Consider the following 12,045-nt stretch of genomic DNA (forward strand, 5'->3'; position numbering starts at 1 on the left):
GGAGATAAGGCTGCCAAGCTTACTAAAACTTGTATTTAAGTTTACATTGCTACTTGTTCATGGGTAGATATTCCTGGGAGGTCAGACGTTCAGATAAGCTGAAGTACTTCAGTAGTGTATCTGGCAGCGGGATCCAAACTAATGTTTTGTTCCTGAGGCCAATGCAGTGGCAACAGAGTGCTTCCACATCAAATTAAATCGAGCTGGATATTTCCCCAAGGTGGTTTAAGGAAGCATTGCCAGGAAAGAAATGTGAATCATGCCCTAGGAGGAAACAGGACCGGAGTCTGAGGGCATGGCTAAGGCAGAACTGGGAGAAGAAAGAGAAAAAACAAAAGATGGAGAAGCCAGAGCAGTTGGAAGGCAGTTTAAAGAACCTGACAGCCGCATAGCACAGGGAGATGAGCTCGGTGCTTTGTGACCACCTGGAGGGGTGGGATAGGGAGGGTGGGAGGGTGGAGATGCAAGAGGGAAGAGATATGGGAACATATGCATATGTATAACTCAATCACTTCATTATAAAGCAGAAACTAACACACTATTGTAAAGCAATTATACTCCAATAAAGATGTAAAAAAAATAATAATTAAAAAGAACCTGACAGCATCTCCCACAAGTGTGGGAGGGAGTGTGAGAGCAGGGCCGGCAGCTTAACGGATAATAGGTCTTACCTATACTGTATTTTTTGTAGAGGCACTATAACGTAGTGACAAGCCCAAGACCCTGGAGCCAGTCTGCTTAGTTTTGAATTCTGTGTCACTCAGTAGCTGTCTGGTGATGGACAAGTTACCTGTTCTGTGAAATTAACTGTTACGCCTCAGTTTTCTGAACTGTAAAATGGGGATAATAATAGCACCCATCTGTTGGGCTGCACCCTGTAAGGCCTGTGCTTGCCCAGCTTCAAGACAGAAGAAAGAGCCTGGAGTCAGCGACAGAGACATCAGTGGTTTAATGGAAGGGGGGAGCTTACAAATCCAAAGCAAGATCCTGGAGTGATGCCCCAGGTGTGTGGTAGAGCGTGGGCAAGACATGGATGCGGGTTTTCGCTCCCGGGGTGGGGAGGGGAGATTGCCAGTTATAGGGGAATTGACATCAGGTTGGCTCATTGGTTACCAGGAAACTAGCAGAGAGGCACACACCTCCCCACCCCTTGGATAAGAGCAATCCCTAGGTGGGGCCTGGGGCCAGTATATAGGAAGGTCAGTCATGCGAGTAGGTGTAGGTAAAGCAGGCACTGGTCAGGCAGGGGATGTACAGAGAGCAAGAGAACAGCCATCTTGGGTGGCCTGACCATACACCATCACATTGGGTCATTGGGAATATTGAAGGAACATATGTGTAAGGCACATGGCAGGGGCTCTAAAAGTGTTAGTCATTATAATTATGACCTAGGTTTCCTTTAACGTCCGAATTTATTTGTGATGAAGATGTTGGAAATTGTATGCTGAGAGAGCTGCTCTTGCTTTCACTCAGTCTAAAGACGAGAGCATGAGAGACTGGGCTGTGGCACACTGAACCAAAATGGATTGACTGTGGACAATCTAGATTTGGCGGAATCGGAGTTTTTAGTTGTAGCACATAGGAAGTTAGATGAGGCAAAGTTAAGGAGCAGCATGAATCCACTGTCTTTGTCTATTCAGACTGCTGTAAAGTTGCATAGATTGAGTGGCTTGTACACAATAGAAATTTATTTCTCACAGTTCTGGAGGCTGGAAGTCTGAGATCAGGGTGTCGAGGTCAGCGTGGTTAGATTCTGCTGAGAGCCCTCCTCTGGGTTACAGACTGCCACCTTCTCCCTTTGTCCTCATGTGGCAGAAGGGAAGAGGAAGCTCTCTGAGGTTCTCTTTTATAATGGCACTAATCCCATTCAGGAGGGTTCTACCCTATGACCTAATCACCTCTCAAAGGAGAAACCTCCTAATTCCATCACACTGGGGGTTAAGATTTCAATTTACAAATTTTGGAGAGACACAAACCTTCACACTGTAGTATCCACCTTCAGTGAAAGTGGTGACAAGAAAAACAAAACTCACAGTAGAGTTTTCCTTTAATTGAAAAAAAAACCCAAAAGCAAAATATAGTTGAAATAATGTGACCTGGGACTTCCCTGGCGGTCCAGGGGTTAAGACTTCGCCTTCCAGTGCAGGGGGTGCGGGTTTGATCCCTGGTTGGGGAGCTAAGATCCCACAGGCCTCGGGGCAAAAAAAACAAAGCATAAAGCAGAAGCAGTATTGTAACAAATTCAATAAAGACTTTAAAAATGGTCCATGTCAAGAAAAAAATCTAAAAAAAAAAAAAAAGAAATAATGAGACCTAGTTGAAATATTGTGATCCAGTTGAAAGAAAGAAACATGGGCATGAAATGGAGGTTTTGGGGAAACGATCTTAATCCCTGGTGAACAAGGATTGATAAACTAATGCCCGTGGACCAAAACTGGTCTATTACCTGTTTTTGGACAGCTCGTGAGCTAACAATGGTTTTTACATTTTTGTTTCGTTGAAAAAAAATTGAAAGAAGAATATTTCATGGCACATGAAATTAGGTAAAATTAAAGTTTCAGTGTCCATAAATAAAGCTTTATTGAAACACAACCATATTCGTTCCTTCATGATTCTTCTCTGGCTGCTTTCACGCTTCAAGGGCTGAGTTGAGCATTTGTGACAGAGGTTGTATGGCTCACTATGCCTTAATTATTTACTCTCTAGCCCTTTATAGAAAAAGTCTGTTGACCCCTGGTCTTAATCAAAGCATGAGTGTATCTCTTATTGTTTCAGGTTCCCTGAACATCAATTCATATTCTCCCTCTTTGTGATAATGTATACTTTAGGCATGCATGGAAGCATAATTAGTGTTTTATTTCACTTTTTCCTTTATTGTGTTGATTTTTAAATTGGGATTTTATTTTCGAAGATTAAAAATTATGGTTTTACAGTTTACACAGTTCCACAAGAGAGCTCGAATTACTCTTCACTGCCCTGAAAGAATCCTGCATCTTTTTTTTTTCTCTTCTTTTTGGCCAAGCATCGTGGCTTGTGGGATCTTAGTTCCCCCACCAGGGATCGAACCTGGGCCCTCTTCAGTGAGAGTGTGGAGTCCTAACCCCTGGCCCACAGGGGATTCCCTCCTGCATCGTTCTAAGCCATAACTACATTCTCATGGGCTGTGGGCTAAAGAAACTAGTGTCCAAAGTGGAATTTTATTTCGCTGCCCTGTCGTACACTTAGCATATCATAGGTGTCTGATAAAACCTATTGAATTGATTTTATATGTTTCCCTTATATTTCATGATGTTGACAGATAAAGTTAGTTGGTGAGCAAAGGGGAATTATCTATTTTCTCAACTTAAGGTCAAAATACAGAACTTTCCAAATACCAAGAATATTTTTAAGTGTCTAATTATACGGCACTTTGTTAGAACTTCTACAAAGAAATGGTGTTGGAGAAAAATATGAATTAATAATGAATGGATGCTAATGCAGTATGGAATTATATGAAAGGTCCTCTTTTCAGTTCTTTGTTCGTTTTCTGAAAGGCTTTCAACTTTTGAAGTATGTGCCACTTTTAAAAAGATAAGGCAGAATTCAATTCATCTACTTTTATAACTTCTCAGTAGTCAGCAAAGAGACACTTTCTTGGTAGCCACAAAAAGATACTATTTTAGCTGTCATTACATTAATGTGAGCTATTAATTAACGTTTGCAAGCGAAGTCTTTTTTCTTTGGGGATGAAGGAGTTAACTTTAAATATATTAGGAAGGGACAACTGTAGTACCAAAAAAAAAAAAAAAAGTTATAACTCTAAGACAAAGCCATTTGGTTATTTGTAAGAATTTTTGATGGGTTTTTACCGTAAACTTGGCATCCTATTGGGGTTTTGATATAATTCGGTATAGACTGTTTAAAAAGTATGATCAACCTATTTAGACTATTTTTTTTATTACAGATCTACTTATTTCTTTCCTGTGTTTTCACGTGACATTTCTCAATGGTATTTAAATTTTAAAACAATCAAAAACTTGAAATCAGAGCCATATAAGAACACTGCAAATTAATTGGGCTAATGTAACTTTCCATTCCAGTGTGGTTAGTGTGATCTATGCTTAAAAAATGGAGTATTTACAGTGTTGCCCAAATGTGCAAACCAGGCATATTTTGTAATTTTAATACCCTATCAGAGTTCACTTTACTCTTCTCATAGTTTATTAATATCAAGCATCCATTCTGGTGATTAGCAATGGATTTGAGCTATCAAACCACTATAAATATCCTAAAACTAAAATATATCCTTCATCTCAAAAAATAAAACGTGAGAACTTTTCTCTTCCAAAAAGAATGCATACATAACATGGAGCCAGAAAAGTACTTTTTTGGTACTTTTTTAAGTACCCAAAAAGGAGTTGCATAGGTATTTGTTAAGGACGTTGGGCTCCTGGTGTCAGACTGGGTGTGAATCCTTCTTACGGCATTTACAGCTCTCTGATGTGTGGCAAATTTCTCAAACTTCTAGCCCTAGGTCACTTCAAGTGTAGACTGGGAATAATAATAGGACCTACCCAATAGGGTTATTGTAAGGATGAAACAAGATGGTGCGATGTAATGTGTTTAACGCAGTGTCTGACATACAAATGCGAATTCTTAAAATAAATGGTCACTATTGTTGTTACTATCTTCAGCATTCTTGCTGTGATTTTAATATGAAGGCACACACATGAATGCCAGTGTAAAAAAAGAAATCAAATTGTAATACTAATAATGCTTGTCCTGAGAGCCCCAAATGATAAGAGATTAAACAGTTACCATTTCCTTTTTAGGTTCAAGCATTGGACTTTTTATATACGCTGCTCTGCAGAGACTGCTGATTGAGTTCTATGGACTGGATGGATGCCTGCTGATTGTAGGTGCTTTAGCTTTAAATATATTAGCCTGTGGCAGTCTGATGAGACCCCTTCAGTCCTCTGATTGCACTTTGCCTGAAAAAATAGCTCTGGAAAAGGTACCAGGTAGATACTCGATTTACAATGAAAAAGAAAAGAACCTGGAAGAAAACATAAACATTCTTGAAAAGACCTACCGTGGTGAGGAAACATGTAAGAGCACTTTAGCCAGTGGTGACTGGAAACCAGAGAGTCTACTTCATAAAAACCCAACAACAATGGCACACACAAAAGAGACTGAAACGTACAAAAAGAAAGTTGCAGAACGGACATATTTTTGCAAACAGCTTGCCAAGAGGAAATGGCCGTTATATAAAAACTACTGTGAAGAAACTGTGGCTCTTTTTAAAAACAAAGTATTTTCAGCACTCTTCATTGCCATCTTTCTTTTTGACATCGGAGGGTTTCCACCTTCATTACTTATGGAAGATGTAGCAAGAAGTTCAAATGTGAAAGAAGAAGAGTTTCCTATGCCACTTATTTCCATTATTGGCATTATGACAGCAGTTGGTAAACTCATTTTAGGGATACTGGCTGACTTCAAGTGGATTAATACCTTATATCTTTACGTAGCTACCTTAATAATTATGAGCCTGGCCTTGTGTGCAATTCCATTTGCCAAAAGCTATGTCACGTTGGCACTACTTTCTGGGATCCTAGGGTTTCTTACTGGTAATTGGTCCATCTTTCCTTATGTGACCACGAAGACTGTGGGAATTGAAAAATTAGCCCATGCCTACGGGATATTAATGTTCTTTGCTGGACTTGGAAATAGCCTTGGACCACCAATTGTTGGTAAGATATTTATCTTAAAGTCAATCCACTGTACTGTTCTTCTTTGTAACATCTCTGGATACAGAAATCCATAGTGTAAGAATAGCACGGATTTATACAACATAAATCTGCGTGGAATGTCTCCTGATCGTGATTTATTCAAAATCACTTTGATGTAGTTGGAAAAGCCAGTACACTTGCTCAGGAATCTGTGTTTATTCTTCATCTGGGAGAAACCCAAAATGCCTGCTTATTCTTGTCCAACTATTTGAGAAATCCTCCTCCTCTAACTCCCATTAGGCCACTTAGGGAGTAGATTGGGTAATATATATCCTAATCTACACTGTATATAAATTTTTTTAATTAATTTTTTTATTGGAGTATAGTTGGTTTACAGTGTTGTGTTAGTTTCTGCTGTACAGCAAAGTGAGTCAGTTATACATACACATATATCCACTCTTTTTTAGATTCTATTCCCATATATAGATCATTACAGAGCACTGAGTAGAGTTCCCTGTGCTATTCAGTAGGTCTTTATTAGTTATCTATTCTATATATAGTAGTGTGTATATGTCAATCCCACGAACTGTATATAAATTGATGAAATTAGAGTATTCCTAATCATACTATGTCTATCAAACTCACTTTTTTCTTCCTCCCTTTTCAGGTTGGTTTTATGACTGGACCCACACCTATGACATTGCATTTTATTTTAGTGGCTTCTGCGTCCTGCTGGGAGGTTTTATTCTGCTGCTGGCAGCCTTGCCTTCCTGGGATACGTGCAACAAGCAACTCCCCAAGCCAGCTCCAACAACCTTTTTGTACAAAGTTGCCTCTAATTCCTCTAATGTTTAGAGGAATATTGGAAGGCACTGAGGACTGTTTTCTCATAGCAAAATTGCACTGTGCGTGATCTGAATGAATTTTTTTTTTTTACATATCCTATTCTCTATGTACTGTATATGTAACCTCTATCTCCTATATTTTTTTTTCTCTTTTTTCCTTTTTCCGAGAAGTGGGACTATTCTGTTTTACTATTATTGATGAGTTCTGGACATTGTGATCATTTTGGCCAGCCTCAGAAGGCTTTCTCTGTGTAAAGAAATATGATTTCTCTGCAGACTCCATTAGTTCCATTGCAAGGCAGCCAGAGGAGACTCTAGCTATTTCAGAACTGGTGCAAGCAGCGTGACGAGATATGTGTGTAGCCTGCCAGGGACTAAATGACTCTCTCCTCTCTGCTAGCCGCGCTAGTAAATAGAAGACTTCGAGCCAGTCAGGAAATGAAAGGGGTTCCTAAAACAGCGTTAAGAATTGCGGTGGCACAAAATTGATCATTTTTTTAAAATGATATTTTAAACTACCGTCAGCAGTTTTCATTACAGTAAGTCCCCTACCTGTGAACCTTCAAGTTGCGAACTTTCAAAGATAGGAAGTGCGTTCGCATGTCTAATCACGTAAGTCAGTTCACGTGTCTGGCGTAGATTGTCATGTGCGTGCGTCCTCTACAAGTGGTTGTGCTTTTGTGTACTTGACTGTACAGTACTGTATAGGGTACAGTGGTACAGTATCTTTATTTCAAGCCCAGGATGTCCAGAAGCAAGCGTAAAATCAGTGATGATGTACCTGGTACTACTGTACTTTTCAAGGTAATGTACTGTAAGATTAAAAGTGTTTTCTTTATTTTTTGTGTTTGTTTTTTATGTATTGCTTGTGTGAAAAAGTATTATAAACCTGTTACAGTACAGTACTATAGAGCCGATTGTGTTAGTTGGGTGTGCAGGCTAACTTTGTTGAACTTACAAACAAATTGGACTGCGAATGCACTCTCAGAATGGAACTCATTTGTGTGTAGGGGACTCATTGTACTCTGTTTACCTTGATGAACCACCCACATGTTTGGTGCCCACTGAGGATACATCCTTTCAATTCCTAAGGTGTTTGCTGAGTTGCAGGCAATCTCCAAACAGAGGAGTAGAGTTACTGTAGCCTTTCTTCATGGTTGGCCGCTGGAACCTCGCTCACTTTTGTTTGTCAGCATCCGCTCAGCTGATGTTTCCCAAGAAGTGCTGATTTTACCTGTTTCCAAATTGGAAATGCATATTTAAACCATTCCGTTCTGGCAAATGGGAAACATCCATTTGCTTTGGGCACAGTGGGGATGAGTTGCAAGTCCTTGCATGTCTTGTCAGTGAAGCATTTATTTGCTACTATCAGATTTTATCACTATCCAATTTTAATTCAAGGGCAGAACTAAAAATTTGTGTGTGTCTGGATGTGTGTGTGGATGTGCACACGTTGTGCTCCGAGCCTGTGTGCTATTCAGTACGTGGGAAGGGAAAAAGGCAATAAGACATTGATACCCTCCTCCAACTTTATTCACTCTTAAGCAAAATGTTCTAGGAAGAAAATCAACATTTAGTATGTTGACATTTTTCTAAGGAAATGTTTTAAAAACTTTGCTATGCATCAGAATCTTCTATAGATCCTTTTTAAAATGTAGTTGCCTGAGTACCACTAGTAGAGACTTTGATTATGTAGTTCTAGGTTGTGGGCTAAGCATCTGTATTTTTAATGAACTCTTTAAGTGATTCTGAGAGCACAACCTGAGTTGAGAATGACTGTTTTAAGATTGACAGCAGAGAAACATTTTTTTTTCTCTTAAATAAAGAAACAAACCAAAAACCCATTGAGGTGAGGGGTTTTTAATAAATGGACAAGTTTGGTTCTTTAAATAGGAGTCACTCTTCCCACTGTGCCAAAATTGTCTTTTCATTTCTTTTGAAATATGTAAGGTTATTTTATACTTCTATGTTGCCTTTCTTCAAAGGCACGTGAAGCACTTTATAAGCATGAATCCCCACAACACCTCAGTGAGGTCGGTAAATAGTGTTTTTCCAGGCAGTAAACCTGGAGTGCGGGGAATTTCATAACTGAGTGAATCCTATTCAATAACCCAATAATGGGGCCCCAAAGCACTTGGACTTCTGCTCCATATTCAGACTTCTGGAAACTTTTCTATGCCTCACTCTTTAGTCACTGTCAAGGTTAGTAAGTAAAATAAATAGCATTCAAAAAAAAATTAAAGGAAATGTTTTTGTGATAAAAGTTTCTTTTTGCCAATATCATGTTCGGGAAATCCAATAACCTTTTCTTAACTTTTTTTTTTTTTTTTTTTTTTTGCGGTACGCGGGCCTCTCCCTGTTGTGGCCTCTCCCGTTGCGGAGCACAGGCTCCGGACGCGCAGGCTCAGCGGCCATGGCTCACGGGCGCAGCCGCTCTGTGGCATGCGGGATCTTCCCGGACCGGGGCACGAACCCGTGTCCCCTGCATCGGCAGGCGGACTCTCAACCACTGCGCCACCAGGGAAGCGCTTTTCTTAACTTTTATGCCATCCCCACATTCATCAATGTTGATACTTGTCCAAGTGCGTCTTTACCATGTCTACTAATGTCTTCCAGTGTGTGCATTATCCATTGTCTAGGGAATGAATTTTAAGTTACAATAAAATACTTTTTGTTTGTTTTGCCTCAGTGTGGTTGCCTTTTTTCTTCTTAGCCCCCCGAATTACAGTCATACTTTACTTGAATGTAAGAATATGAATTCTCTGATTTCACTTCAGATCCAGAATCTGGTGATATAGATATTAGCATATTCAAAAGTCAATTTGCTAAACCATTTTGACCATTGCCTTCCAAAAAGCTAAAATATCAGTCCTACAGAATCCTTTTGAGGAAAGGGAGACAGACGCCCCTTTGGAATTATTAGTATTGATCTTGCTACTCATTAATGGAATTCTTGGTCTGTTCCAATCACATTATATTATTCATCCCTCATAATAGCCCTGTGAGATGGGGTTTATGACCCTCATTGTATGGTATGAAACATAATTGCCACGACATAAACAACATACACAAGTAGTTTCCAAAAGCAAAATGAGAAAGGTTTCTAGCAAACCCTTTGATTTCTAACGTGGCTAGAAAATGGGGCCTAGCTGGGAGGGTTGCTATAAAGCCAGTCCTTTAGGGAATAGAAGAGTCATGTTTATGTAAATAATTATTCTTAACTTGCCTATTTCCTAAGCATTTAAAAAACCCATTTAATAATTAAATTTTATTGATTAGAATACGATCTTTCTTTTGTGACTCAAGATATTTCTTGACATTCCAAGTGCCTGGGGCTGATTTGGGGAAATATATGAAATAAGAAAGTCTTCACTGACTCTAACATCTCACTTCTGCTTTCTGCTTTGTCTCCTCTCTCTCCTTCTCTCTCTCTCTCTCTCTCTCTGATGGGCCTCCTAGAAGCCGGTTGGTGATCTAATTTTCTCTAGGGTGACCGTGTCTTCAGGGGAGAAGGTTCAGCCACCAACTTTTAAAGTCCCCATGAGAAACAGTCCCAAGAATCAGGAGTTCCTGCTCTGGGAGGTCATGACTGAGCAGGATGGCAGTTGTCTTGTACTAGCCAGAAAGGCCCATGACCTCAGACAGCCTCAGCTTCTAGTAATCACTGTAGGATTATCTCAACTCAGGACGTTACAGGAAATGAAGAGCTCTGTTTTTTTTTTTGTTTATTTTTTACTTTTTTTTTTTTTTATTTTTTGTGGTACGCGGGCCTCCCACCGCTGTGGCCTCTCCTGCTGTGGAGCACAGGCTCCGGACGCGCAGGCTCAGCGGTCATGGCTCACGGGCCCAGCTGCTCCACGGCACGTGGGATCCTCCTGGACCGGGGCACGAACCCGTGTCCCCTGCATCGGCAGGCGGACTCCCAACCACTGCACCACCAGGGAAGCCCAAGAGCTCTGTTTTTAATAAAAGAATGTCTCCCTTTTTCTTTGACTTGGAAGGAGTGTTATATTAAACACATAAATACACAACTTACATGAGCAGTGCCATATAATTTCTCCTTCATTAATATTAACAATCTTGGGACCTTTTGTTCTATAGTTGATTGTGTCTGAAGAATGCCAGTGAGTAAGATGCCTCTGAGTAAGTTTAACTACAATCAGTTAAAATGATCTGAGATCTGTGAATAACACATGGATAATACTTGGAGAGACAGTGTACGTACTTATTAGGGTTGATTCCTGGGTTCAAATCCCAGCCCAGTTCCTGTGGCTGGGTGATTGTCAGCAAATTATTTAGCCTCTCAAATCCTGTCTTCTCATTTGTCATACATGTCATAGGGCTATTGTGGGAACTGAATAAGATAACCCATATGTATACCTGGCACATGTTCAGTAAATATTAGCTATTATTATTTTTGTTGTGGTCATTATTCTTTAGTGAGTGTGTGGCTTCTCAGTATCCAGTGTTCCTGGGCCAAGGTGTGGGGTACGTGTTTGCCCTGAAGAGTCTCATTTAGAAGAAGGAGAATGAGCCTTCTGTCACAGCTCTTGCCCTCCCCCATGCATGTTCTTGTCAAAATCTTGCATCCTTAGGGATTCATGACTCAGCACATTTTTCTGAAATTGCCATTCAGAAGCCCTGACACAAAACAAAACAAAACGCGCTGTTCCTCCACAAATCACATAGAATCCACTTTGCAAACTGAATTACTATGGGAATTTGAACTTTTATTTTTTTCCTTAAGAACTGATCACACAAGCTGCTTGGAAGGCGGGACTGAAACTGGGCAGAAAGCAAAATGCTTCCGTTTGTTTACTGAGCACTAATTGTCTTCAGCTCAGGGCCCTTACCTCACTGCCTGCCAGTGTGCCTTGGAGATTTACCCTTGAGGGAGTGGAATTCCTTGCCAGGTCCTCTGGGATTCTATTCCTAACAGTCATGTTAGTTGCTTTTTACTACATACATTCCTTGTCCCACCGAGTCATTTACTTTTATTTTCCCTTCAAAAAGAAAAAGATATATATCTTTAAAAATTTCATCAGTTTTCTCTATGGGATAGTCTAAAATCTTTGGTAAGCAGCATGTTTTCGGAAAAGAATAATGAACTGCTGTCAAGGTGCTGCACTGCTGTAGGTCACCTTAAAACTACATAGCCACAGAGATAAGCCTGGTTTTTCTTCCTGGGAACGTCCCTAATGTGATAATAAGGCAAGTTGTCATTCATCCAGCTTACATCTGAAAACTCCCGAACATTACAGCGTTAAGAGGGCATTTCTAGGACTAGCCCAGATGACTCTAGCACCATAACAACAAAGGAGACCAGGTGGGACTGGTTAGATCAACCTCTAAGGAGCGATGGACCAGGGTCAGCAGCTCATTTGCATACAGTCGCCAAGGCTGCCGGGAGGGTGCCATTTTGAAAAGTCCTGGGAAATGTATCTCCCTAAAGGTCAAAGGTGAACAAGAACCAGGTGGAGGAATCATTTGAG

General features: G+C 40.2%; 1 protein-coding gene across 5 annotated transcripts in view; it reads left to right on the forward strand.

The window, feature by feature from the left end:
- SLC16A9 (solute carrier family 16 member 9) overlaps window positions 1-9,234 on the forward strand; it is a 68,693-nt gene extending 59,459 nt beyond the window's left edge. For 4 of the 5 annotated variants that reach the window (XM_073793570.1, XM_073793573.1, XM_073793572.1 and 1 more), the window contains 2 exons: window positions 4,812-5,729; window positions 6,376-9,234. In XM_073793570.1, coding sequence (XP_073649671.1) covers window positions 4,812-5,729; window positions 6,376-6,563 — 1,106 coding nt within the window. In that variant the 3' untranslated portion in view covers window positions 6,564-9,234. The remainder of the gene's footprint in view (window positions 1-4,811; window positions 5,730-6,375) is intronic. The other variant, XR_012326633.1, reaches the window with a different exon arrangement.
- The last annotated feature ends 2,811 nt before the right edge of the window (window positions 9,235-12,045 follow it).

Source organism: Tursiops truncatus, chromosome 16 (assembly GCF_011762595.2).
Source record: "Tursiops truncatus isolate mTurTru1 chromosome 16, mTurTru1.mat.Y, whole genome shotgun sequence".
Taxonomy (NCBI): domain Eukaryota; kingdom Metazoa; phylum Chordata; class Mammalia; order Artiodactyla; family Delphinidae; genus Tursiops; species Tursiops truncatus.